General features: G+C 43.3%; 1 protein-coding gene across 3 annotated transcripts in view; it reads right to left on the bottom strand.

The window, feature by feature from the left end:
* Window positions 1–22,131, bottom strand: part of LOC121592207 (potassium voltage-gated channel subfamily H member 8) — a 46,451-nt gene extending 24,320 nt beyond the window's left edge. For 2 of the 3 annotated variants that reach the window (XM_041913605.1, XM_041913608.1), the window contains exons 1-5: window positions 21,780–22,131; window positions 19,032–19,416; window positions 3,995–4,164; window positions 1,933–2,043; window positions 1,709–1,828 (exon numbers count right to left, since the gene is read on the bottom strand). In XM_041913605.1, coding sequence (XP_041769539.1) covers window positions 1,709–1,828; window positions 1,933–2,043; window positions 3,995–4,070 — 307 coding nt within the window. In that variant the 5' untranslated portion in view covers window positions 4,071–4,164; window positions 19,032–19,416; window positions 21,780–22,131. Of the gene's footprint in view, window positions 1–1,708; window positions 1,829–1,932; window positions 2,044–3,994; window positions 4,165–19,031; window positions 19,417–19,947; window positions 20,163–21,779 lie in introns of those variants that run through there. The other variant, XM_041913607.1, reaches the window with a different exon arrangement.
* Between the last annotated feature and the right edge of the window lie 1,036 nt (window positions 22,132–23,167).

Below are 23,167 nucleotides of genomic sequence, written 5' to 3'. Positions count from 1 at the left end.
CGATTTTTTATGTAATGAGTTCGCCGCTAGTTACGGTCGCCATGAAGTGAGTTTGATTTTGGATAGTTACGGTCGGCATTTAATGTGATGATCGTACAACTGTACATCGTGTACCGTTGCGGTGGATCAGTGTTTCGCTGACATGTATCGAGGTAGAATAACACTTTGTTTGAAGCAGACTTTTCGACACTAGATCGTTCAGGTGATCATAGAAACCCTGAAAGGGTTTCCCTAATTGGAAATGTTGGAGTTTGGAAGCCTTACCTTGGGTAAGGGGGACATAAGGTCGATAGATGTTGGATGGGCATAGTCCTATCTTAGCAGTCCGAACGAATCTAACTCGCCATGGTCGGAGTTGGGTTTATTTATACTCAAAAGATGTACCGGGTAGATGTCTAGCCAAAGAACGGGTGCGTTCGTTGATCTTTGCCTACACTGCGCTTTTAGCAATAAGTTGCTATGCGTTCTCTGTTTGTCCACTTTGCTGCAGTAACGCTTGAATTGCTTATGTTGCCCGTTTTGGTTGTTTTTGAAAAGTGTGGCTCATTGGTTTCTATGAACTACATGGTCTGGGTAAGTTGTTATGGTGTGGATTGATTTGCTGATGTGTTGTAATGAATGTGTTGCAATAGTGTGTATTTGGCTTTCCGAAGTGTGTTACAATGTGTCTATAGCTTTATTATAAGTGCTGTGTGGTTTATTATTTATTTATTTATTTATTTATTCTGTTTAGTTCTGTTTACTTGTAGCAGCTATGCCACACTTGGTATCGTCCCATTGGACATGAATACAATTGAACCAAAAAAATATAGGAAGCAATACAAAAAATTGAACAGCAACTAAAAAACTTTGGTAAACCCTATATAAGGTAAACCCTATATATAAGGTAACCCTATATGGTAAACCCTATATATCTTGAACTTATTTTGTAAATGAAAGCCTTATAAACAAATGATACTACTGATACTGATGATAAATATTACATTACGTGTACGCAGACACTTATAAAATCCAATCTTCATCCAACACTTGGATTTTATTTGGCTCAGATCGGCTGGCTTTGTTATAGGATTTTTGATGAATCAATACTTTCTACATGTATATTCTAACTCTTCGTTAGATATGTACAGGTGTTTTTAACTGTCTGTCACAGGTTTAAAATACAAGTTTGAAAATAGTAGATTAATTGTTTGTTTAAGTTTTGTCATTTTTTGCGATTTTAGTTATCAGTTTCGATTCATGTGCATGTGCTTGGAATCATTCGGAGCCATCCTGAGTTCTCCGGAGAAATCGTCCGGAATTGGAGTCGTCTAGAGTAGCGACCAACTACGGTCGACTCCGACTCCGATCGACTTCGATTCAGGACGACTCCAATCAACTTCGATTTAGGCCGACTCCGACTCCGCACAACTCAGGCTTCGACAATCTCAGAACCACTACATCCACCCGTTGTTGGAATCAGACTAACCGAAGTCGGATCGGAGTCATGAGTACGCCCAGAGAGCACATGCCTACTTAGAACAATAAACCTTCCCAACAGCTTGCTTCATATGCTTGGGCAAGTATTTGTTGCAAAAAAATATATAGATATGCATAAAAATAAGCACCACAACAACAAAAAAGGACACAATCCGAGCTCGCCCGGTTTATGAATGTGTGTCACGCTTTACGACCATATGACCCGGCGGCCATGGAAACATTCGCTTACCATTTTTCTTGTAGAAGATGACCTCCAGCTTGAGCTCCGTCTTGCCGTCCAGACTCGTTTCGATCATGCTTTTATGCTCGTCCTTGGTCTCGGGGCCGTACAGAAAGCGACAGGCACAGCCTGCAAAAAGGATAAACGCGTAAAAGGATAGGAGCAGTGAATGGTGCTGCGGCGGCGGCTAAATCGCATTCCCGGGCACGGGAGATAATGCACAACTTTATTACCTTTTTGCATAATTTGCGCTCGCGAAAACCCCGACAGCTCCACGAAGCCATCGGAGCAGTACACTATGGGATACCCGTTTACTTGTGCGTTGCCTAGTACGAAGTTGGAATCTGGAACGAAGTGTAAGAAGCAACACAGCATATATTTGAGCGGCCCATCGCTGTACAGTGTGCCATTTGTTTAGCACACCACGCGTTGTTCGCGATTCAGTGTGATAACGGGGCGACATGGTAAACAGCACGAGGAAGCAACGTTTTCCGTATGTCTATTGTGGTTCATAGCAAAATGCTCTGGCCCGAATGGTTTGGTTGAGCGAGTTTCACGCTTCACGGAAAAGCGTGTTCGCATTCAGCAAGAATGATCGAATTGAAGCAATCATTGCCCTTTTGTATGGGAAGAACTCCGATGGAGTCGCTAATAAATAAAGGAAACCATAAATCTGACATAAAGCTGGCGTGACGCACCACAAGAGCTGACAAGAGTCGGGTCCTGGAAATGCCTCCAGCCTCATTTCTGTCCGGGGAATACCGGTGCTGCGCTCAAGGTTAACAAACGCTGCGAGTAAATTTGTCCAAATGTATGTCCATTTGTCGAGAGATAATGAGCTCTGTGTGTAGCAGATAAAAGCTTGGCAATAACAATATCACAATACTGTAGAATGAAAAATTTAGGATCATTTCATATGACTTGCTTAGGTGTCATTTAGCAATGTATCTTTTTTGTAATAATATTTTATGTAATTTTTTTTGTAAAAGAATGGAAATCCAAGAATTATCTTAGCATGTTATGTATTGCGCACACTTGTTTAAGAAGAAGTTTCCGGAACCAAAAACATCGGAACGGCTTTCGGAATTTTGACACGCCTTTTCGAACGTCGATTGACTAGCGTATGCTTTAAAATACCAGGCAGCTGTCTTTCTTTATACAGACAAGTATTCAGATTTCACATGATATGAAATAGCAGTAGTACATCTCATCTGTAATACATCCACCTTTGCTTTTGTTTGTTCTTTTCAACTCTTTTAAGTTTTTTTGTTATGGCATGGCGCGTGGGTTGAACATGCGATAACTGATGTATCGTTTTGTGTTCTCACTCTTTGTTTCTCAAATTTCAAATTATCTATTTCAACAACGAAATATGAAACGAACGAAATCCTATTTCAAATCGCACATGAAAGGCAATCTGTTTTCATCGGGGGTATTTTCATATTGTTACACGCAAGCCAATTTAAACTCGCAACACACAGCATCATTGCGTGAGTTTCAAAGTTCAGCATAAATACACGGCTACACATATGCCCATGAGCTTCCAACTAATTCAGCTACCTGTCGGTTCTAGTAAAACAGTTGAAGCACTCTTTTAAGCCAAAGTTTTCATCGCCGCGGTGCAAATTTATGTCTACTGGCGAGCAGCTCCGAACTGCTCCGCCAACACCTTTCCGTTTCTCAACTTTCCAAGATTTTGCCACCGAAGAGGCAAAGAAAAGTCACACATTTATGTGAACTCAATTAATTTTCCCGCACCGTATCCACAAGCGCCGTGCGGGCCCGGGAAGTCATGCGTTTCATTTACCTTTGAATGAAAAACCATTCGAGGAAGCAATTGTGAAAATATGAACATGGCGGGGCACTTGAGGCGGGCAAAGGCCCTACCAGCGCCACCACCACCACCATTAACAACAACGATGGCAAAACGGTTGTGGCAGGAAAAAAAGAAAAGTTTCGTGCCTTCTTCCGTTTCAATTTTAGGACGCTTACGGGCACGGCGTGTTGGTCCCGTTTCAGGTAAAACAGCGTTCCACAGCAACACCACCCATATGCACACCCATACAAACATACACACAGACACACACGTACGTACAAATACACACAGAGACACATTGAACCGTGCACAAAGCACACGACCTCCGGATCCTTGACGAGGGCGCGTGATGAAATTAATCGAGGACACAGCTTGCTTCCTTGTGCGCCCGCCCCACCGAGCACCTTTCCGCTGCTGTTCGGCACTTTTAAGTCAGTTCGGCAAATTTTAATGCCACCTTAATTAAACTGTCTACTTACGTGTCCCATCGAAGCGGGTCGCTATCGTATCGAGGAAAGTGTTCTGGGGCGCCAGGAGCCCCTTCCGTGCCGGCATTTGGGTGGTGTTTTGTTGGCCGTTCGCTCTTCAGCCGTCCCTGGCGGAAGTGTTTTGGGTGGTATGGGCTTGAGGGGGAGGGCCGCACCTAAACCTGCAGCGAGAGAAACGGAATAAAATAAAATTATGAAAAGAAAGCTGTGTTTAGCATTGGAAGAAATTGTATTGCAAGAGGCTTCCCCCCATATCGTACCGTGGTGGAAGAGGGCAGAAGAAACGCAGTGGATCGGTTGTTGGAGTGTGGCGTTATTGTAAACGATACGCGTGTGGTGCATGCTGATTTCGATAAATATTTACCGAGCAACCTAAACTACAACACATATACATACACACAATTTCCAAATACACCCGCTCAGGCTGAAGCAATTTGTTCGTAATCGTGTTTTATCCGCCAATGCTGCACGCGAATCGATCACTTCGATTCGTGATACTCGACGTGTGTTTGGAGACGATGCGATGCTTTGAACGGGTCTCCCGCGGTTTTCAGTGCGACTGTGTACGGAAGCGGGCCCGGGCAAGTCGGAAAAATTAGCTCACACTCAATGTGTGTGCGCCGTATCATCCACCCTATCAAAGCGCAAACAACGGCCGAAGGGAGGCATTGGTGCAACAACGCGTGCAATGCGTTGAAGGAACCCCTGCTCGGCCCCGGGGGAGTGGGAGTGAGAGGAAGTGAGCTAAGCGATTGGATGAACCTTAACATCTGCGCCTCTCTCTTTCTCTCTCTCTCTCTCTCTCTCTCTCTCTCTCTCTCTCTCTCTCTCTTTCTCTTTTTGGTGTGACTAATCACTATCACAAACGCGGACAGACGCCAAAGACGATAAGATAACTTACACCAAACAAACGAATCGACTATCGATGTTGGCATGAATATCAAACAGTATCAGGTACACGCACATTTTAATGCCACATCGAATGAGGTCGGCCGGACGGAAAGGTATCTAGAAGGGTGGTTAAGTGATCTGCAGATTCGCACATTGCATTAGGAGAGGTAAAAATATTACAAGGAGGGCCAATGACAAAACATTTGTTATAATAATATCAACAATAACAACAGATCCTGTCATTCGATATTTTGTTTCGATACTTTTAAATAACTTATAATAGTTAGTTACAGATAAAAAAGACAAAAAAATGTTGCAATACTTGTGAATGATCTGGAAGCGTTAATCAACTGATTGAACTTCAATGATGAAAAATCAACTCCTTTTCTTTTCTTTTTTTAGGAGTTACGCTAAATTCTGAGTTAATTTAACCCTAAGGCAATCACAGCAATACATGCTAGTCTAGCTAGGTCCATCCTTCAATTTGCATCAATTGTTTTGTCTCCGTATGCAGATGTATGGATAGAAAGAATCGAATCGCTTTAATGAAAGTGGACTCGTTATGCTGTTCGAAAAATACCATGGAATATTCAGCTACTGGGTCGTGAGACACTTCGCAATAGAAGGAAATACGAGCAAGAGTTTTACGTAGCAGAAGTACTAAACAAATGAAAATAATCCCATTACATCCATGTCCCGTAATTTTAACTTGACCGCTGATTTAATCGATTTCGATATATCTCAGGCCACATTTCGGGAACTCCTACGTCTAGCTCGGTTAAGAAAGTAGTAAACGTGTTTATTGTTATTTATTAAGAAAAAGCTGACTATGTATGGGTTTGCTTTATCAAATAAACAAATAAACCCATTTTAAGGCCTGAAGAGGGAATGATGGCTAGGCGTGTAAAGTTACTGTCAGATTTTAATTTTTCTTGCTAAAAAACTTATTATGCCTTGAGCTCCTGAAAATACATCTCATGGTTTTTTTTAAATATATATTATATTTTATATTTTTTTTCTTAAAGGAATTGGTAACTAGAATGTATAATAAGAGGTCTAAAAATATTTCAATGTTCATCTTGAACATAATAAACTAATGTATTCAGATGATTTATAGCTCTCCTTCAGTCGGAAACATGTGTTTATCCCATCTTTTAAATATCCCGTCTTTTTCGGGTAAAGTAGTTTGGTTGCAGTAAATTGTAAATAGTGTAGCAGTAAGAATCTATTGCTGTTTACACAAAAATCCAAAACACGGCGAGTAACAGACCTTCACGAGCACGCATGTTTACGGGGAATAAAACAAATAACAACAAATAAACAAAGAAAACAAAACAAAACATGGAACGAAACAATCAAAACTTATGTTTCATTAAATGTTTGTTGCAAATTTTAAGATCCTCTGTAATGTTTGATAAATCTATTTTACGGTAAAAGTCGTAATTAAACGATGGGAAAGTTTACGATACTAGATAACCTTTTTATATAGAGTTTGACAGTTAGCAGCTGAATTTATGGAATCATGATATTAATCATGGATGAAATAGAATCCCGTAAATATAAACTGAATATCAAACAATCATAATCGTACAAAGAGTGTAGTTTCTGAAACACAAATGAAGTTATTTTTTTCTTGCTCGTTTCGAATAAATTCTGCACCATTCTAGACCACGTTGTGTAATATGTTTTTACTCCACTCATAATTCCCCAACCGGCAACATTGATACATGCTGTGTCCACAACCTGCCTACACATATACTTCGGATGGGCCAAAAATACTTATCTTTCCAAAATAATACCACTGCTCGTCCCTTTTCAATCCACAAGCTTGTTTTGCGCGACAGCATCGCCCCGCTCCATCGGATCCGCATACCGCCTGGCCCTCCCACCGATAGATAACGGTGCCAGAGCCGGAAAACGATGGTGAAAATGATGCGATCTCCTACCTGCCCTGCCCTCTACCTGGTTGACTTTGTTTATGCCGTGCCATTGCCAGCATATTGATTGTGTAAACAATGTTCAAGCACCTAAACGCGTACGTACACACACACACACTGGCCGCCAATTTTCTCACCTAGAAACTCCTCACCGGGCCTTGTTTGTAGTTTGGCTCAAACTACCTACCATGCGGAACAAAATTAAAGGTCGATTTAGTCGCATCGCTCAACCAAAGGTGAGCGCTGCATGGGAAAGGCGTGAATTGAACATAATCAAACTGTTCTATGTTGGTTCACGCTGTGCGAACTGCTTACAAAACGACCATTTTCCACGTTCCGTTCAGTTGGCGGCCTACAACAGAATACCAGGGTGGAGGCGATAGTATTGTACACCTACATGCAGGCTAATTTTTCTTCTTTATTGATCAGCATGTGTTATCGAACGGCATCCAGCGCGATCAACGCAACGCACTGCACTCTGCTTCCGGTACCGGGGCGTCTCCAGCCTGCCCTGTACACGTGGCCGTGTATTCCCTGGAAGTGTGCTCTTGAACTACGCTTGTACAGGTGCCAGTGTACCCATCAATTATTCCCACGACCATCGACGGTGTGGTGCTTGTCGTCACGATGGAGCGTTTCCGGCAATCACACGACCACGCGTTTTCCGCTGCTTCCAGTGCAGGCTGTCCTGTGGTACGTTTCTAACCGGGTTGTAGCGTGTTTTCCATGAATAGTAGCTTCCCTACAACCGTGACAATAATTACTCAACCGATCAGACTCCGGCGGTAAACACTAACCACAGCTATAGCGCCCAAAGCGCTTTGGTGGATCAAGCGCTTGACCATACCAGGTGAGCGACACGTTGAAATGATCATTAAATAAAAAATGTAGTGCAAGAAAAATCGAGTCAAAAGCATCGCCCCAGGGCTCCGGGTGGCTCTTGTTACCATACCCGGACCATCTTGATGGGGTTGGGTTTAAAAAAGGAAATCGCTCGTATCGGAACCCTTTTTTGTACGTTCGCCTTCACCCGCACGGCAACCGGAGCGGAACAGGTTTGGCGGACACTGCTCAACATAGATGCAACAGGTGGGCACAGGCCTAAACCCCCCGGCTGTTGAGGTTAGATTATGATTATTTTTAAAACCGACCGAGAGTTTTGTTCCATTTTTAGCCTCGTTTCCCTTTGCAGCCGGCAGCCGTTTCAGTGGAATTGAGCTTTTAGTTTACTTACTTTACTTCGTTCGGTGCTTGAACGGGTCGTCAGGAGCAAATGGTAAAAGCTATTTAACAGTGAAAAATACTGTAGAGCAAACAGAATACCCGGAAAACCTGGCAACGCCATCCCCATGCCAACATACCGGTTATTCATTATTCAAATAATAAATATGATTATTAAAAAAGCTCTACATTATATCATAAATGAGGAAACAATCATGGATCCATACTCACTACACCTACGCAGATATCCGAGTGAGGGCAGGCTTCGAATCTGATATGCATGCCAAATATTCTCATAATATTCAATCACCCAAGTGTCACAATGATGATTGACATATACCGAACACACGTCGTTCCGGTCGTTTCATGCGCCTTTTGTAAGAAGCTTGAAAACGTTTATCCAAAAGCTTCACTCCATCAGACACTCGGCGGTACCGTTCCGTAGCACCGTACTACGGAATAGGTTGATGTCAGATCCTTTTGCTCGCTCGCTATTGTCTTAAACTTTGCCTTTTTGTCAGACATTTGCTGACAAACTTATAAACACACCTCTCTTTCACACACACACGCACACAATGCAAAAGCGTCTTCAATTTTGTACCGACTTTAAGAGAACCGCCCAAAGCGATCGTTTGCCGATGCTCGGCAATATAGTCACACCAAATCGAAATACGAAAAATGTAAATTGGATTACGCGTCTCGTTCCTTTCATCGAGGCGAGTTCGTTATCGGCCTCTCCTTTCGTTGGGGGAATTGCAGAGAGTGTATTGCTTGACGCTTGCTTCGTATGTAGCAAAGTTCAGCAATCGGGCAACATGCAGTATCTGTAACCAGCTGCTGCTTCTCCTTCCCCCTCCAGCAACAGGTACGGAACCACTGGTTCCATTGAAAGGAAACACAAAAACAGGATTCTTGCTTTTCCCGTGTGCTGGTTTTGCATTGCGGGAGGAAATTGGAAGAGGAATTACTTTCTTCACTGTTGTGTTCAGAACGTTTCGTTTAGTAGAAGAAAAAAAAGAGTGTAAGACGAGAGCGTTGCCTGCTCTCCTTTCCGGTAGAATTTCAATCGAGCTGATTAGAAATGAAGCTTAATGGTATTTTCATTTTCGCATTTCGGTCCCAAACATTGAATCACGCTTAATTCTCTTTGAAGCGATCGCCTAAATTATGCTCGCATCACATTACAGCCGATAAAGAGCTATCAAGCAGCCCTTATAATGCATCCTTCTTGCTATTGTCCATTAAATTATATTATGGGAACGGATACAGTTCCACCGCACGCCGAACCAAAAGGCTCTTTAAAATGTTTAACATTTTTAAATATTAAAAAAAAATGTGTACAGCATAATAAGGTGTTTTTTATATGTATCTTCAAAAGGCATGCCATTAACGACAAATACGACACAAAAGCGCACGATGGAGCTGAATTTATGTCTCTGCTATTGGAATTTTTGAGATTCTGGGAAACACATCACAAGCAGAAGGGTTTGTTTTACTTTACTTTGGGCTTGTCTTGGTTCTAGGGCTTGGTTCTTTTACTACTAGGTTCGAATTACGCGGCTTATATATTTTTTTCAATTTATTGGTTATAAACCATAAAAAAACTGTGTCTTTTCATTACTTGAAAAAAACTTTAATTGTTACGGAAAATGATAAAAAATTTATTCAACCTTTGAAACAGAAGAAGATGGGAAAATCAAACCATGTAATTTGGAGAATATTTTTCGAATATTAATATGAAGTTCGAAAGGAATTTTTTACTTTTGGTTTTGGATTTCTTCTTCTTCTTTTGGCCCAACAACCATTGTCGGTCAAGGCCTGCCATATACCACTACTTGCAGACTTGGTTTTCAGTGACTTATAGATTCCCCCAATATCAGGATAGTCAGTTCTTCGTATGGTGGCACTGTCAAATCGGGGCTTGAACCCATGACGGGAATGTTCTTAAGTCGTTCGAGTTTGGATTCAAATTTTTTTCCATTTTAACTACGAGACCGGTAATAGATTTAAATTGTTTTAAAATAGAAAAGAAAGCCAATGACTGGCCAAGGAACGTTTATGTAACTAGTTTTTTCATAATTTGGCTCGTCACACCGCATTGATTCATTTAGTTCCAATACCATTGATTCCTGTTATTACAAAACTTAACTAATTTCTATGTTGATTATTGTACATTCCTATACATGCTGATACAAACGACTTATACCGACGAATAATCACAATCTGTGTGTTTCAATTTGATGTTTCAATTACATTGAACTGTATATATGATTCAGTTCAGTTGAGTAAATAGAAAGATACAAATGTTCCGCCCTATGCTGCCCCGAAAGCCTTCTCACAAACTTATTTTGTTCCTGGTAACCATAGATGATGATGGAATTCCCGGCAGTCTCAGCGCAAAGGCTATACGAAAAGTTTTGCTTATTTTCCAACCGAAATTAAGCCGGCTCAACATCAATAATGCCTATCGCAGCGAAAGAAGCACCAACTTCGTCGATTGCAAGTATCTGCACGATTGTTTGCTCACTAAAGTCTTCGAGTGACTGATGTTTGTAGCAGTGAGTGTGTCACACCGTGCGACGTGTTCAATATTTGCAACAGTATGCATGCTTCTTTTTCGCTCGAAAATCTCATGAATAAATTTCTACCCTAGATGAGATGGTATGCAATCCATCTCGTCAGAACGATTGCAGAGCAGATGCAACCAGTGCCGGACAGGGACAGGATGGCTGGGCTGACACCGGGTGATGCGGGATGCACCGGCTGCGAGGAAACACAGTCTCCATCCCGGGGTGATGAGAGCGACGGAAGTGCTGTGGTTTGCGGTTCCACAGTGCTTCGTGTGCGACCACGGAAGATTGCCCCTGGTTGGGCTGCTGCTGCGACGAATGGGCAACTTCGCAGCAGTATTGCGGAAGGCACTCATTTCCTTCTTGCCGTGCAAATTAAATTAACTACTCAAAGATACAACTCTTGCTCTTGGGCTTCTCTGCCCAAGCCGGCCAGGTTAGTGAATTGTTGCCTTACCCTTTACGTGCCAGGTGCTCGACCGTTGCTGACGGGTAGCTTCCATCGCATTAGTCAATTTATCACTCATTTCCGATTCTAGTTGGCCGTTCTTACACACCGGTAGATCCTGTCATTTCAGAACCAACAATGTAAATGCAGGGTGGGGTGGCGAGTAGTGGTGACTCAACTTGCTCTCTTATCTCATTCGAAGTGTTTCCCTTAGTTTTTGCTAGATTTTGCATAACAATTTGGTGTATTGGAACATTTAGTTTTAATTTAGTTAGCATTTAGTTGCAAACATTTTGATTTAAGTGAGAACTAAGAAAAGTGTGTAATTTATTCCCGCTTCGGTTTACGCATTTTATTTAGAGTTTCGAAACGTTTCAGCTTCAGTGTGTCGTTTCGAATCAACACTATCAACTTGATGCATATTATTGCATCTAATGTTCAATTAAGTTCCATCAAATCTGACCATTCAAATACAGGGTTTCCCACGATTTATTGGTCAGTTCCCATGATTTTTTGGAGCGTTCCCACGATTTTTTGGTCGTATCCCATAGATTTTTGGTTCGTTCCCATAATTTATTGGTATTTTCCGATTGGATATCAATACAATTGGACCAACAAATTCTGGGAAACGACCAAAAAATCGTGGGAACGCACCAAAAAAATATGGGAACCCACCAAAAAATGATGGGAACCAACCAATAAATCGTGGGAAACCCTGTAAAAGTATTATTCCAGCAAAATTAAAACACTCACCATAAAAAAATAACGCTCGACTATAAATTTCCTAAAGCTAATTTCTTAAAAACTACGTTTGCTGCATGCGTAAATACGCTTTGGACCAGATATTAAAGAAGTAGATTAAGTTTTGCATCCTATGGTATTGAGTAATGTAACCAAAATTACATAGAACAATAAATGCTATAAAAACATTGACCAGTCTATAAAATATATGATACCTTTATGTTTAAACTGCACAGCAGATAAACTGATTATTATCCAAATTTTCCTTTTCATTTGCAATTATGTTTCTTCTGCCTCTTTTGTTCCTTGATAATATTGAAATTAATGTTGCCTCTTTTGGCGCAAAACTTTGAAAACTTGAGCGTTAATTCAATGTGAACGATAACAAATGAACTTATGTTTCAATAAGCCGAGATGTGAAAAAGTTCCAGCTTATAAAGTGATTGATAGCTGAAACCATCGTCGTAAACATGCTAAAATCATTCTTAATTTATTGATCATACTTCCGCATGCTTTCAGAATGCCGTTTTTTACAATACGGTTAGATAACTTTCCTCTATCTGTATACTTTTCTTCTAAGGAGAAGAAAGGATGTTTCTTACCGTCTTAATTCATGATACGCACAGCGTTAATTAAAAGAAACGTCAGTCAGACTCCTTTGTCATGTTGAGTGATTGAACGATGAATAGACCGATGTTTTCATGATATTGTTTCACATAAAATGGGTTATCTTTTTGTTTGACATAGGTTTGAATTTAGAAAAAAGTCAAACACCATATTCCATATGGTTAAATAAAAAATATCAATAAAGCCCAAAACAAGTTACAGCGACGATAAAACGGGCAAAAATAATATTTCAAACGGCTCTACTAGAACAAAATACGAACAAAGGCAAACAATCCATGCATTTCCAACAGCCTCACCTACACTATCGATCGCTTTACACACTCTGATTAGCGATCATCATCCATTAATTAGTATTGGAATTATCTTCTCCCAACGCTTAGAACATGAGCGAGAGAGAGGTCACAGACGAATGCTTCCGCATTCATCTTGATCAGTGTCATCTGCAGGATCAGTCACTCTCCTCTCTCGCTTAGTAGAATATAATACCAGCGAAAATATATCCTTCCTTTCTTTGAACACGAGCAAGAATGAGATAAGAGACAGTTTGTTTACTGATAAGAGCTACCTCTGCATTTGGATACTCTCCTGTCACGCATACTGAAAATCGCTTCGAAAACAGCGGCTCAAACGGATTGGCAAGGATCAAAAAGAGAGAAAAACATGCATGCGTCTCCTTCAGCCTCACCTACACTACGGATCGCTTTGCGCACTCTGATAAGCGTACAGCATCCATGAATTAGTATGGGAATGATCTTCTCCCAACGCTTAGAACATGAGAGAGAGAGAGAGAGAGAGAGATCACAGACGAAAGCTTCCGCATTCATCTTGATCGGTGTCATCTGCAGGATCAGTCGCTCTCCTCTCTCGCTTAGTAGAATATAATACCAGCGAAAATATATCCTTCCTTTCTTTGAACACGAGCAAGAATGAGATAATCATCATGAGATAATCGAGCAAGAATGAGATCTCAATGACAGTTTGTTTACTGATAAGAGCTACCTCTGCATTTGGATACTCTCCTGTCCGCATACTGAAAATCGCTTCGAAAACAGCGTCTCAAACGGATTGGCAAGGATCAAAAAGAGAGAAAAACATACATGCGTCTCCTTCAGCCTCACCTACACTACAGATCGCTTTGCGCACTCTGATAAGCGTACAGCATCCATTAATTAGTATGGGAATTGTCTTCTTCCAACGCTTAGAACATGAGCGAGAAAGAGATCACAGACGAAAGCTTCCGCATTCATCTCGATCAGTGTCATCAATAGGATATTTTTTTTCTCTTTCTTTCTCATTTTCTAGTATCCTCGAGCTATTTAGTAATCTTTTATGTTCTGATATTGTGCACTTGATTGTGCAAAGCTAGTCTCGTGGTACAGTCTTCAACTCGAACGACTTAATAAAATGCCTGTCATGGGTTCAATCCCTGAATGGACCGTACCACCATACGTAGGACTTACTATCCTGATATGGGAGGAATCACTGAAAGCCAAGCACACTAGTAGTGGTATAGACAGGCCTTGACCGACAACGGTTGTTGAGCCAAAGGAAAAAGAAGGGGAAGATTGTGTCTTAATAACAGTATTTGTGCACTTATGTTTTTACATTATAAATAAGCACAAAAGATGCTCAATGAAAAATATGCGTGTGCACACTGTGGCAGCGCAACTGCCACGGCAAGTCCAGGGGTCAGCACGACTGCCCATATCAATATCTTTTATTGGAATTCTACAAGTATCTGTTTCAAAACAACCTGAATACTTTCCGTATGAATACTCGTTTATTTCTAACCATCTGTGGATGGATCGAAAATACTTTTCCCTATTTTGTTTATCAGTGGATTTTACGTATAGATCCATGCTTGTAGTTGCATGAATATTGTCAAAAAAATCTCATAGTCGCATCTAAATTTGAAAGGGCTACCTATGGATATGCGCTTCCCTTGAGTACAAGAATACTTAGTAAAACGTGACAATTTAAATTCAAATGGTTAGTGACGTAAAATCTAAATCCAATCGAAAACAAAACACAGCTATGTAAAGTTTTACATGCTTATGAACGAGAATGAGAATGGTTGAGTAAAATATTCAGCCACTTTCCCAAACACGATCGAATTCGTGAGCGATCTGAGTAGGATAATAAAAAAAAATAAAGCAACCGTTGTATCTAGTTGGGAAAATAGAAATAAGTGGTTTAAAAATTGATTTGATGCAGAATTTTATCAACGATGAGAACCCATAAAAAGGGTATAATTGGCTTAATGTTTAAATAATTCAAATAATGTATACACTTAATTATTAAAAGTAAAGTACAAAAATACTGTAAAATATAGTAAAAAATACTGTGTAAAAGCCAATTAACGGAAGGCTGTAATCTGTTATGTAATGATTGAGTTTAGTCTCTTTGAACTGTATATATTGGTACAAGGCATCGAATTAAGCGTAACGTAATTGATGGATGAAGCCTCCTGGCTAACGAAACAGGTTTTCCAGTTCCATCAACGTTTCATTTTGGTCCAAATTTTCGGAACTCTATTCCAGTTACAAAAGAGCAGGTAATAAGGCGCACACCGGTGAGCCGTAGCACATTAAAGCATTATTCATTTTCCTCTCTATCAGGCCATGGCAGGCCAGATTTGGTACGTTTCGTACGATTGGCATAATAACATCAAATCTTCCGATTGTGTGCCGATTGTACATCCGCTCAAACGTTCCGCTTTTTCTGGTTCGCAATGGCGGACTCGCTGATACAGCCACTGCCGTACGAAGCATAAGTTTTGTGCAGCTTAGTGGAAGATACGCTGGCAGTGGTGGTGGAGCTTCAATAGAAAATAAGTTTACTGCCCAGCGTCGCCAATTCTCTCCCGTATGATACCTCGGCAGCGTCCTTGTTCAGAGATTGAACTGGCGTAGGAGTGTGAGATAGTAAAAAGTTACAAGCACGTATCTTGCGATCAGAACACACTAATCAACGTACCATAGAACGGTGGCCTTCGTTCAGTGTTCTCGCTGCTATTTGCTGCTTTCAGCTCACAATACTGCGGACTAGCGTTGAACCAGGTAATACAGCTCTCTGTATGCATCGTGCAAAAGATCGTATTTTTTATAGCAAAGTGCAACTTTTGTAATCAAGAGAAAACCAAACTCAAGAACCGGATATCAATTTTGCTGAACTTGTAAAGATTACTTTAAAATTAAAAGATTGCGTTTTGTTGGTAGAAACGGTGCACAGAGAACCAGTAAGTAGTTTAGTAAGCGCTCAAGCTGCTCGAATTGGAACACCGTCTCCTTAAATCAGAACAGCTCTTGGGCTCACTGACAACGTTTCTGTTGTGGACACTTTCAACTGTGCTTCAAGCTAATCGTTAAGCACTGTCACGGTGCCAAAGTCAAAGCTTTTAGCGATATGCAGGCAGGAAGAGCATTAAAAATTACTCTCCCACTAACAGATCCAAATGCTGTTTCAAAAGCTCGTCAGAAAAATGCCATTCCGTGAAAAATGGAACACAAAATCAAACGGAAACCATTGCGCTGCGATGGTTCACACGAACCGAGCATTACTTTAAAACTTCCCACCGGGCAAATCCGAACCACCTGTTGGAGGGAAACTTTTCCGGGAAGCAGCAAATTTATAGCCCCGATCTCGAACTCGACTAATGGTACAACTTTTCTCCCGTGCGGTCGACCCGCAGCGATTGCAACGAAAACTTACAGAACCGGGCCAGAGTCGCCCGATTTCCCGACCCATTACGCACCACGTTCGTAAATGCCGGGATCGGGGGGGTGGTTTGGCCTCGTGAAAATCATCTACCGAAGTTAGCAGGCAACAGCTTGGGTGGTCCGCCCGCCGTCTACCCCAACCGACGTGGGTGAGACGTGTGCTTCACGTGAACGATATCCCTAACCGAACATGAAAGCAAAAGCAGCGGAGCATTCGTCCCCCGGTGGCATCGGCATTGCGGAGTTCGCTTTTCTGGTTTTTCGTTTTAGGTTAAAAGCATTTCCTTTTTCTACGATTCTTCTTCATCTAATCTAAATCATCTCTTCGTGCCCTCGGAGATGCTCACTCGATGGACCTGCAGCCTCCAATTTACCGTCGACCTCGGGTACTGCTACTGCTTAGGGTCGATATCACACGTCCACAGCGTTAACGTCCCGGGCCATCAACACTACGGGCACGATGGGCAACACGGTCGTATCACAGGCGCTACGATCAGCCTGTGAATTCTTTATCGGCCAGATGCCAGTGTGCGTAGGTCCAAAAGCCGGCCCCAATCCCTGGAGCGGCGGGATCAGCAATTCGGTACCCACCGTAGCGTGGAGTGAGTTTTACGACGCCTGAAGGGTGATGAAAAATCGAATCTCCCAAAGCTCCCGAGTCTGGAGTCTAGGGGGAGTCTGGAGCCCTCACTTGGGAGGTAGTGCGAGGCCGTAGACATGGAGGTAGGTTAGACGAAAACTCATTTCGATTCGTTCCGTAAGCTTCACTTCAATTCCGTGCCGCTTCCGCCATTTGAATCAAGAAGTCGAACATATTCCAGTGTACACTCTCTCTCACACACACAAGCACCAGCTCGGTCTCTTCAGGCAGTCTGATTGTAAGTACACAGTGACGGTCAGAGATGTAAGACCATCATAGATTGTATCAATTGTTAGGCAAAATGTGAGCACCTTGCTGAAGATTTCTCTAGGCATTTCGACATTATATATTCTGAATCGAAAATTATGCATAATGTTTCCAAGTATTACAAATAATTGAAGTTGTAAGATTGATTTGGCTTTAATATTGATGTTGCAACTAGATTACAACTACACTTTTAACAGTTAAATGATGACTTTCTTTGGAGATGAAACAAGAGTACATAACTTTAATAACAACATGAGGCCTTCTTCGAATGGCTTTAACCACATGATACTGTAAATAGTTTCTTCAACATCACCTTTTAGAGGTTTGCGTCCGCCTGGACGTTCAGTTTTGGTACATAGATATTGACTTAAGTTGCGTAGGCTAAGTTAAAGTTTTATATAAAGAAACCACTAGAAGAATCAAAGAAACATGTGAATTTTCCTTTTCAAACTGCATCTTAACCAATATTCTTTTGTCAATTACACTATAGGGTCTTTTTTGAATAGAGCATTAAAGCATTTTTTTCTGCAACCATTGAAGTGTTTAAAGCCAATACACATTTATACTTTCATGCTGGAATTAACTCGATAGAGCTAAGTTCCTTTGCCAGGAGTTCATTTGGCTCTATTTATAAAGCAAATGTATTCAAAAGGGATACGATGTTGCTGAAGATCGCCAATTACCCGCCAATTAAAGTTATGCCAATTCAAATTATTTTAAATTTGTAGATCAAACTGAATTTACATTACAACGAAATGTTTTACTTTATTGGACAGCTCGATATGATGAATACTACGTTTTGAAAAGAGGACAACTAGATTCAACAATGACCCTAGCTCGTAGTAGTCAACGGAGTTGAATAAGAGTACCTGATTAGAACTCTTATTACAACACAAATATTAAGACTACAGTCTGTTCCCGAGATACGCGGTTCTCGACATACGAGGTGTGCATCAGTGCAATTTGCTTCTAGAATTGTCCAATACAGTATAAATTGCATTTTTGCTAACAAATTTAATCTACTTAGAAGCGAAAAATGAGGCAAAATTCTGCACGAATCGTATGAATTAAATGATAAAGTGTATTAAATATTTAATCGAATAAAACATACCGAATAATCCATAATATTTTGGTCGAAAACGCGATTCCTAGGGAACGCACAAACCGCGCAACTCGGGAACAGATTGTATATTTGAAAATCTTAAACCGTCAAAACTGTAACAATATAACAATTAATATAGTAAACTGTCTCACACAGCCCAAATATGAAGAACACCTAAACACAACGCAGCGGAAAATCAATAACAAGCAGTAAAACAATTCCCATCCACGCGTGGTATAGATTTCGATGTTTACTTCCTTTCTGCCGCTGCCATTAGCTGGCTGGTGTTGCGATCATTACCTTTTCCATTTGTTTTGAAGTTGATTTTGTTGTTGTTTCTGTTCGTTCTTCCTTATTGAAAAGCGCCCGGTCAGCAGCCGAATCCAATACCGATATTGCGAAGCTCGGTTGCATGGGAGGCCCACCTTGGGTCCGTAAAAGTTGTTGGCCCATTAAAACTGGATTACGACGGATTTTGAGAGGGATCCGGCCGAAACGAAAATAAATATTAAAGGAAAAAAAAACAGTTTCCAAACGAACCGTCTCTGCTGCATTACACTGCTAGCCCTTTTTAGTCTTTGCCCACTGCCACTGTGCTTTTGCACGTGCCGGGGCAATGGGCGTTGCCGAACGTTGCCGAACCCTAGCCAAGCCAGCCAACCGTCCCCAAAACGAACGGCAAAATCAACTGATCTAGCTGAGCATTAGCGAAGGACACGACATATCGGGAAGGGAATCTATCGCCAGCCAAAGACGGCCAGCATCGCAACCGGAACGGAACCGGAAAGGAACGGGAGAAATGGAACGGGAGAATCGAGGAAGTACCCAAGTAAATGGAGAAGTCAATCAGAAAATTGCCACTCACCTTTTGCAGTTGCCCGCTGCTTGTTCCTGCGAGCCGAGGGCGGGATGAGGCCAACGTCGATTGGGTCTGCACGTGCGAGTGGTGGGGGAAAAAGTTGCACCCAGGAAATCACACGGCTCTTTGCATCCTTTGAGCGTTGGCGAAGAGCACGGCCAACGTCTTAAAAATGGTGAGGCGAACGAGAGATGCGCTGACCGACAAAAGTCGGTTCCGGTCCAATGTCGGCGATGGTAATGTTAAAGGTACTGGTCACGATGATGAATTGATTCGTTCGTTGTTTGCCTTTTTTCGCTCTTTTTCCTATTTTCACTCACTCGAACTCCTCGGACTGCGGGGTCTTCGGTGAAAGGATTCTCCGCACGGGTCGTCACACCGGTCAGCGCGTCTAGTGAATGCAAGCCCAGGGGTTCGGGGTGTGCGGCGAAACGGGAAGGATAACAAACAGAAAACAAACAAACAAGAGCATTGAAGGTAGAGAGGCAAAGGAGAAAACCAAACACTCGCTTTTTTCTGCGAAAGGCAATGCACCACGGTGTAAACGAGTGCAGAAAACGAGAGCAAGGTCAGTTACAACCCAGGCGTCCAGGCGAAGAACGGAGTTTGATCTTTCGCCAGGTCCCCCGTCCACTATCAAGGAAATGCACCTTTCTTCGTTCCCTCAGCTCTGAAGCCTTTTCTGAGTGTGAGCTAGCGACGTCGAAGAAAATCGACGCAAGCCACGAGGCGGAAAAATGAACTGAAAAATTGCTTTCGCCTCGAAAACGATCTGTAATGGACGCCGCAGGTGAAGAAACGAGCAGGGAGAAAAGAGACGCTAAGGTATCTCTATAAACTGCATAATCACACTCCCACACACACGCACCGAAAACACATGCACGCAAATATATACACGCACGTACACGGCACACAAACTTACACGCACAAACACACGAAAGCTGCCATTTCCTTCGCCAGCGTCACTTCTGCAAAAACCCACGCGGGCAGCACACACTTGCCCGCTTCGCTGGCGGCACTTTCTTTGCACTATTTATACTTGGGCTGCTGGTTCTTTCTCCACTTCTCTCGGCTGGCCTTGGCAAAGAGGGAGAGTGAAAGAGAAGGGGGGCCGACTGGCGTTGGCAAGGCGGGACGCTGCCAACGGCAAACAGTTCACCTTATGTATATTTTAAAACACGCTCAACACTCTCTTCCCCGCTATCAACACGGCGCTGCGTTCGTCTCTGCAACAGCTCTGCGCCCCTACCCGGTTTTATCCGGCTCACCTGGAGCAGCAAGCAAGCAAAAAAATAAAATAAAATAAAATAAAGGGGGACCTAGTGGATCGGGAATACCACCAGCAGCAGCAGCTTGTGGGAAATCGCACCGCGCCTTGTCTCTTTAGCCCCAGCAGCAGCAACAAGCATGTCCCCAGCTCAGCCCGCGGTACCTTATTTGCACCGCATGCTGCATTTTTCTTTTATGCAACCGCCCCCTTCAACCACCCTCACCTTCCCCTTATTTTTTCTTGTTCAGAATTGTGGTGCTGGCTGAATGCTGTGGGAGCCTGACTTCTATCTTCATCTTGCTGTTGCTGTTGTTTGTTGCTGAAGCACTGCCTACGTCGTGACGGGTAGACGGCGCAAGGAATTGAATCTGCACAACCATCAACATCATCATCACGTCGTCGGCATCATAATTTATCATCTCTCTTACTCTTTATTATCCTTCAAACTCTCTCTCTCTCTCTCTCTCTCTATCTCTCTCTTTCTCTCTATCGCACACTTTCCATCTCAACAAAATGCACGAGCATCTGTTCGCTTGCAGGTTTATACAGCACCCAGCATCCTCTATTATAGTTTTCATGGGGGAGAAAACAGTGCACAGGGACTCGGAAACGCGGAGGCCCACGATGGTTCCATTCAATTTTAACCAAAACGCGCCAAAACGATTATTCACACAGAGAGCACACACACACACATTACGAACTAGAAAGCAATACATTGTCGGGGATTTACGAGCGCACCACCGGATACGTCCCAGTAGCTGTGCACTTTTTTGCTTGCATCGCGCTAACTTTCGGGGTAAATTAACATTCCAGCACGCCAGCTAGCGCACAAACGGCCGCAGAACAAATGGCAACATGGTCGCATCAGAAGCCAGTATGTGTGTGCGCGTGTGTGTGTGTGTGTGCACCTGCTTTATGCTACACTTGTTCCCCGGGATGCACAACAGTTCTGAGTCCTTTGCAGCAGTCCTTGCTATATCGCTCACAAAAAAAAAACACACACACACACACACACACGTCTATAGTTGGTTTGTGGCAGAGCTGGAGCTAAAAAGAGACGCTTAGTAAGAAGGCCCCTAAGTAAACCACACTGCATCCAGGGCTTCACGAGGGCATTCGTCCTCCGCAGCACGTGTGCACGAATGAAGACTTCTGAAGACTGAATTCCCTGAAGAGCTGCACTGCAATGGTGTATTTGTCGGGTTGCATTTCTTAGTTTTCCTCTCTTCTTTTTTTTGCTAAATCCTTAACCAACCGATTCCAATCTGGGCCCTTCGTTTTGCGCCAACACACACAAACACACACGAAACACACGCAACTAAACTTCATTACCGAAGCCACATGGCTTCCCGCGGTCCTGGACGGATTTGATTCCTTCACCATTTCACTGCCTGAAATAGCACCTAAACCGACTCAAACCCTCGCGTCCCAGCATCCCGCAGGCGGGCGGGAAGCTGAGAATCTAACCACCGGGCAGCACCTACCAAAAAACGATCCGCATCCGCAGGCAAACGCGTCCGGGCCCCCGGTTGGGACGTTGCAGTAATTGACGTGGGGTGGCCGGTTGGTAGCGGTTGGTAGCGGTCGGTAACGGGCTCGACGAGTGCCGCGTCCCCAGGCTCGCGAAACCAGCGGGCTACATGTGACCAGATGTGCGTCTGACGGTGGCTTCTGCTGGTGCGTTCGCCACTTGCACAAAGCGGGATGGGGAGGGGAGCAGCTGTTGGTATCGCGCGGAGCACAGAGCAGGGACGAACTTAGTGACGAACCGGAGCAGCGATTGGGTCAGCGCGGAATGAACCGATTCAACAAACTGTTGCCCTGGGCAAGTGTGTGGCTGCTTCCATCGCACGGTACGGCATGGCACGACACGACACGGCTCGTTCGGTTCGTTCGTACGAGCCAGGCGGCGCTTCGCAACGTGTACGTTCGCGGACATGCGCAACTGGTAGGTCGCAGCTGGTGCACGGTCGCGCACGTTCGGGTTTTCTGGTCACCGAGTCCGAGGGTTTCGGTGCTGGAGCGTAACTGTCGACAGTGTTGCCGTCCGTGTGGCGTTCGCTCGTAGCCGCGCGGGATAGCTGGTACGGTTCTGCACTACCCGGCGGGTCGCGCTACGCTGTGGCGAGCGTTCCGCAGCGACCTGGAGACCGGAATCCGGATCCCGGAGCCGTTTTGCATGTTTTGCTGTTTCATGGGGTGCTCCGGCTCATGGGGTGGATTAAGCGAAGCGTTCCAATAGGGAGAGAGAGGTTGAGCAGGATTGGTGCACGGTGCTGAAGGAAGCTGAAGCTGTCGGTTCCGACGAATTTCACACCACGCTCGAGAAGGGGACCGCAACACCGGAGGGCCGGGGGAAAAAAGGAATGGAAAGCAGGAAAATCCGGAACTTCCTCCGCGCTGTCGCTCCGAAAATCATCTGCTTGATAAAATCCTTCTTCTTCTTCCTTCCGATAGCGCGCTCCGTCGCGCCGTTCTTTTTTGGCCAATGCTTTGCGCACACTGTTTGGGGGCCAAATACTCGCCCCCCCCCTCTCCCACCACCTTCCCCTCCCGCCCGCTGGTAACGGGAATTTGTGGGCGCTTGCACGTAAGTGTGCATGTGTTTGTGTGTGACCTTCGTGCCTGACGGAGGAACGAGCGGCGAAAAATTGACTTGGCTTGGGAATGTTAAATGAAACACACACACACACACAAAACAACAACAACAAAAAACTAATACACAAACACACATACACAAAAAGGCAGATTTGAAACATCGATTAAAAGATTGCGCCACGCTGGGAAAGGGGTGTGGTGAGGGCTGCATAGGGTGGTTAGCACATCATTTGGAATTCAAAACAAAAGCACCTAGGAAAGGCAAACAAACAAC

The sequence above is a fragment of the Anopheles merus genome, chromosome 2L (genome assembly GCF_017562075.2).
Source record: "Anopheles merus strain MAF chromosome 2L, AmerM5.1, whole genome shotgun sequence".
Lineage (NCBI taxonomy): Eukaryota > Metazoa > Arthropoda > Insecta > Diptera > Culicidae > Anopheles > Anopheles merus.
The sequence above is the reverse complement of the archived record's forward strand: the minus strand, read 5'-3'. Positions and strand labels throughout refer to the sequence as shown.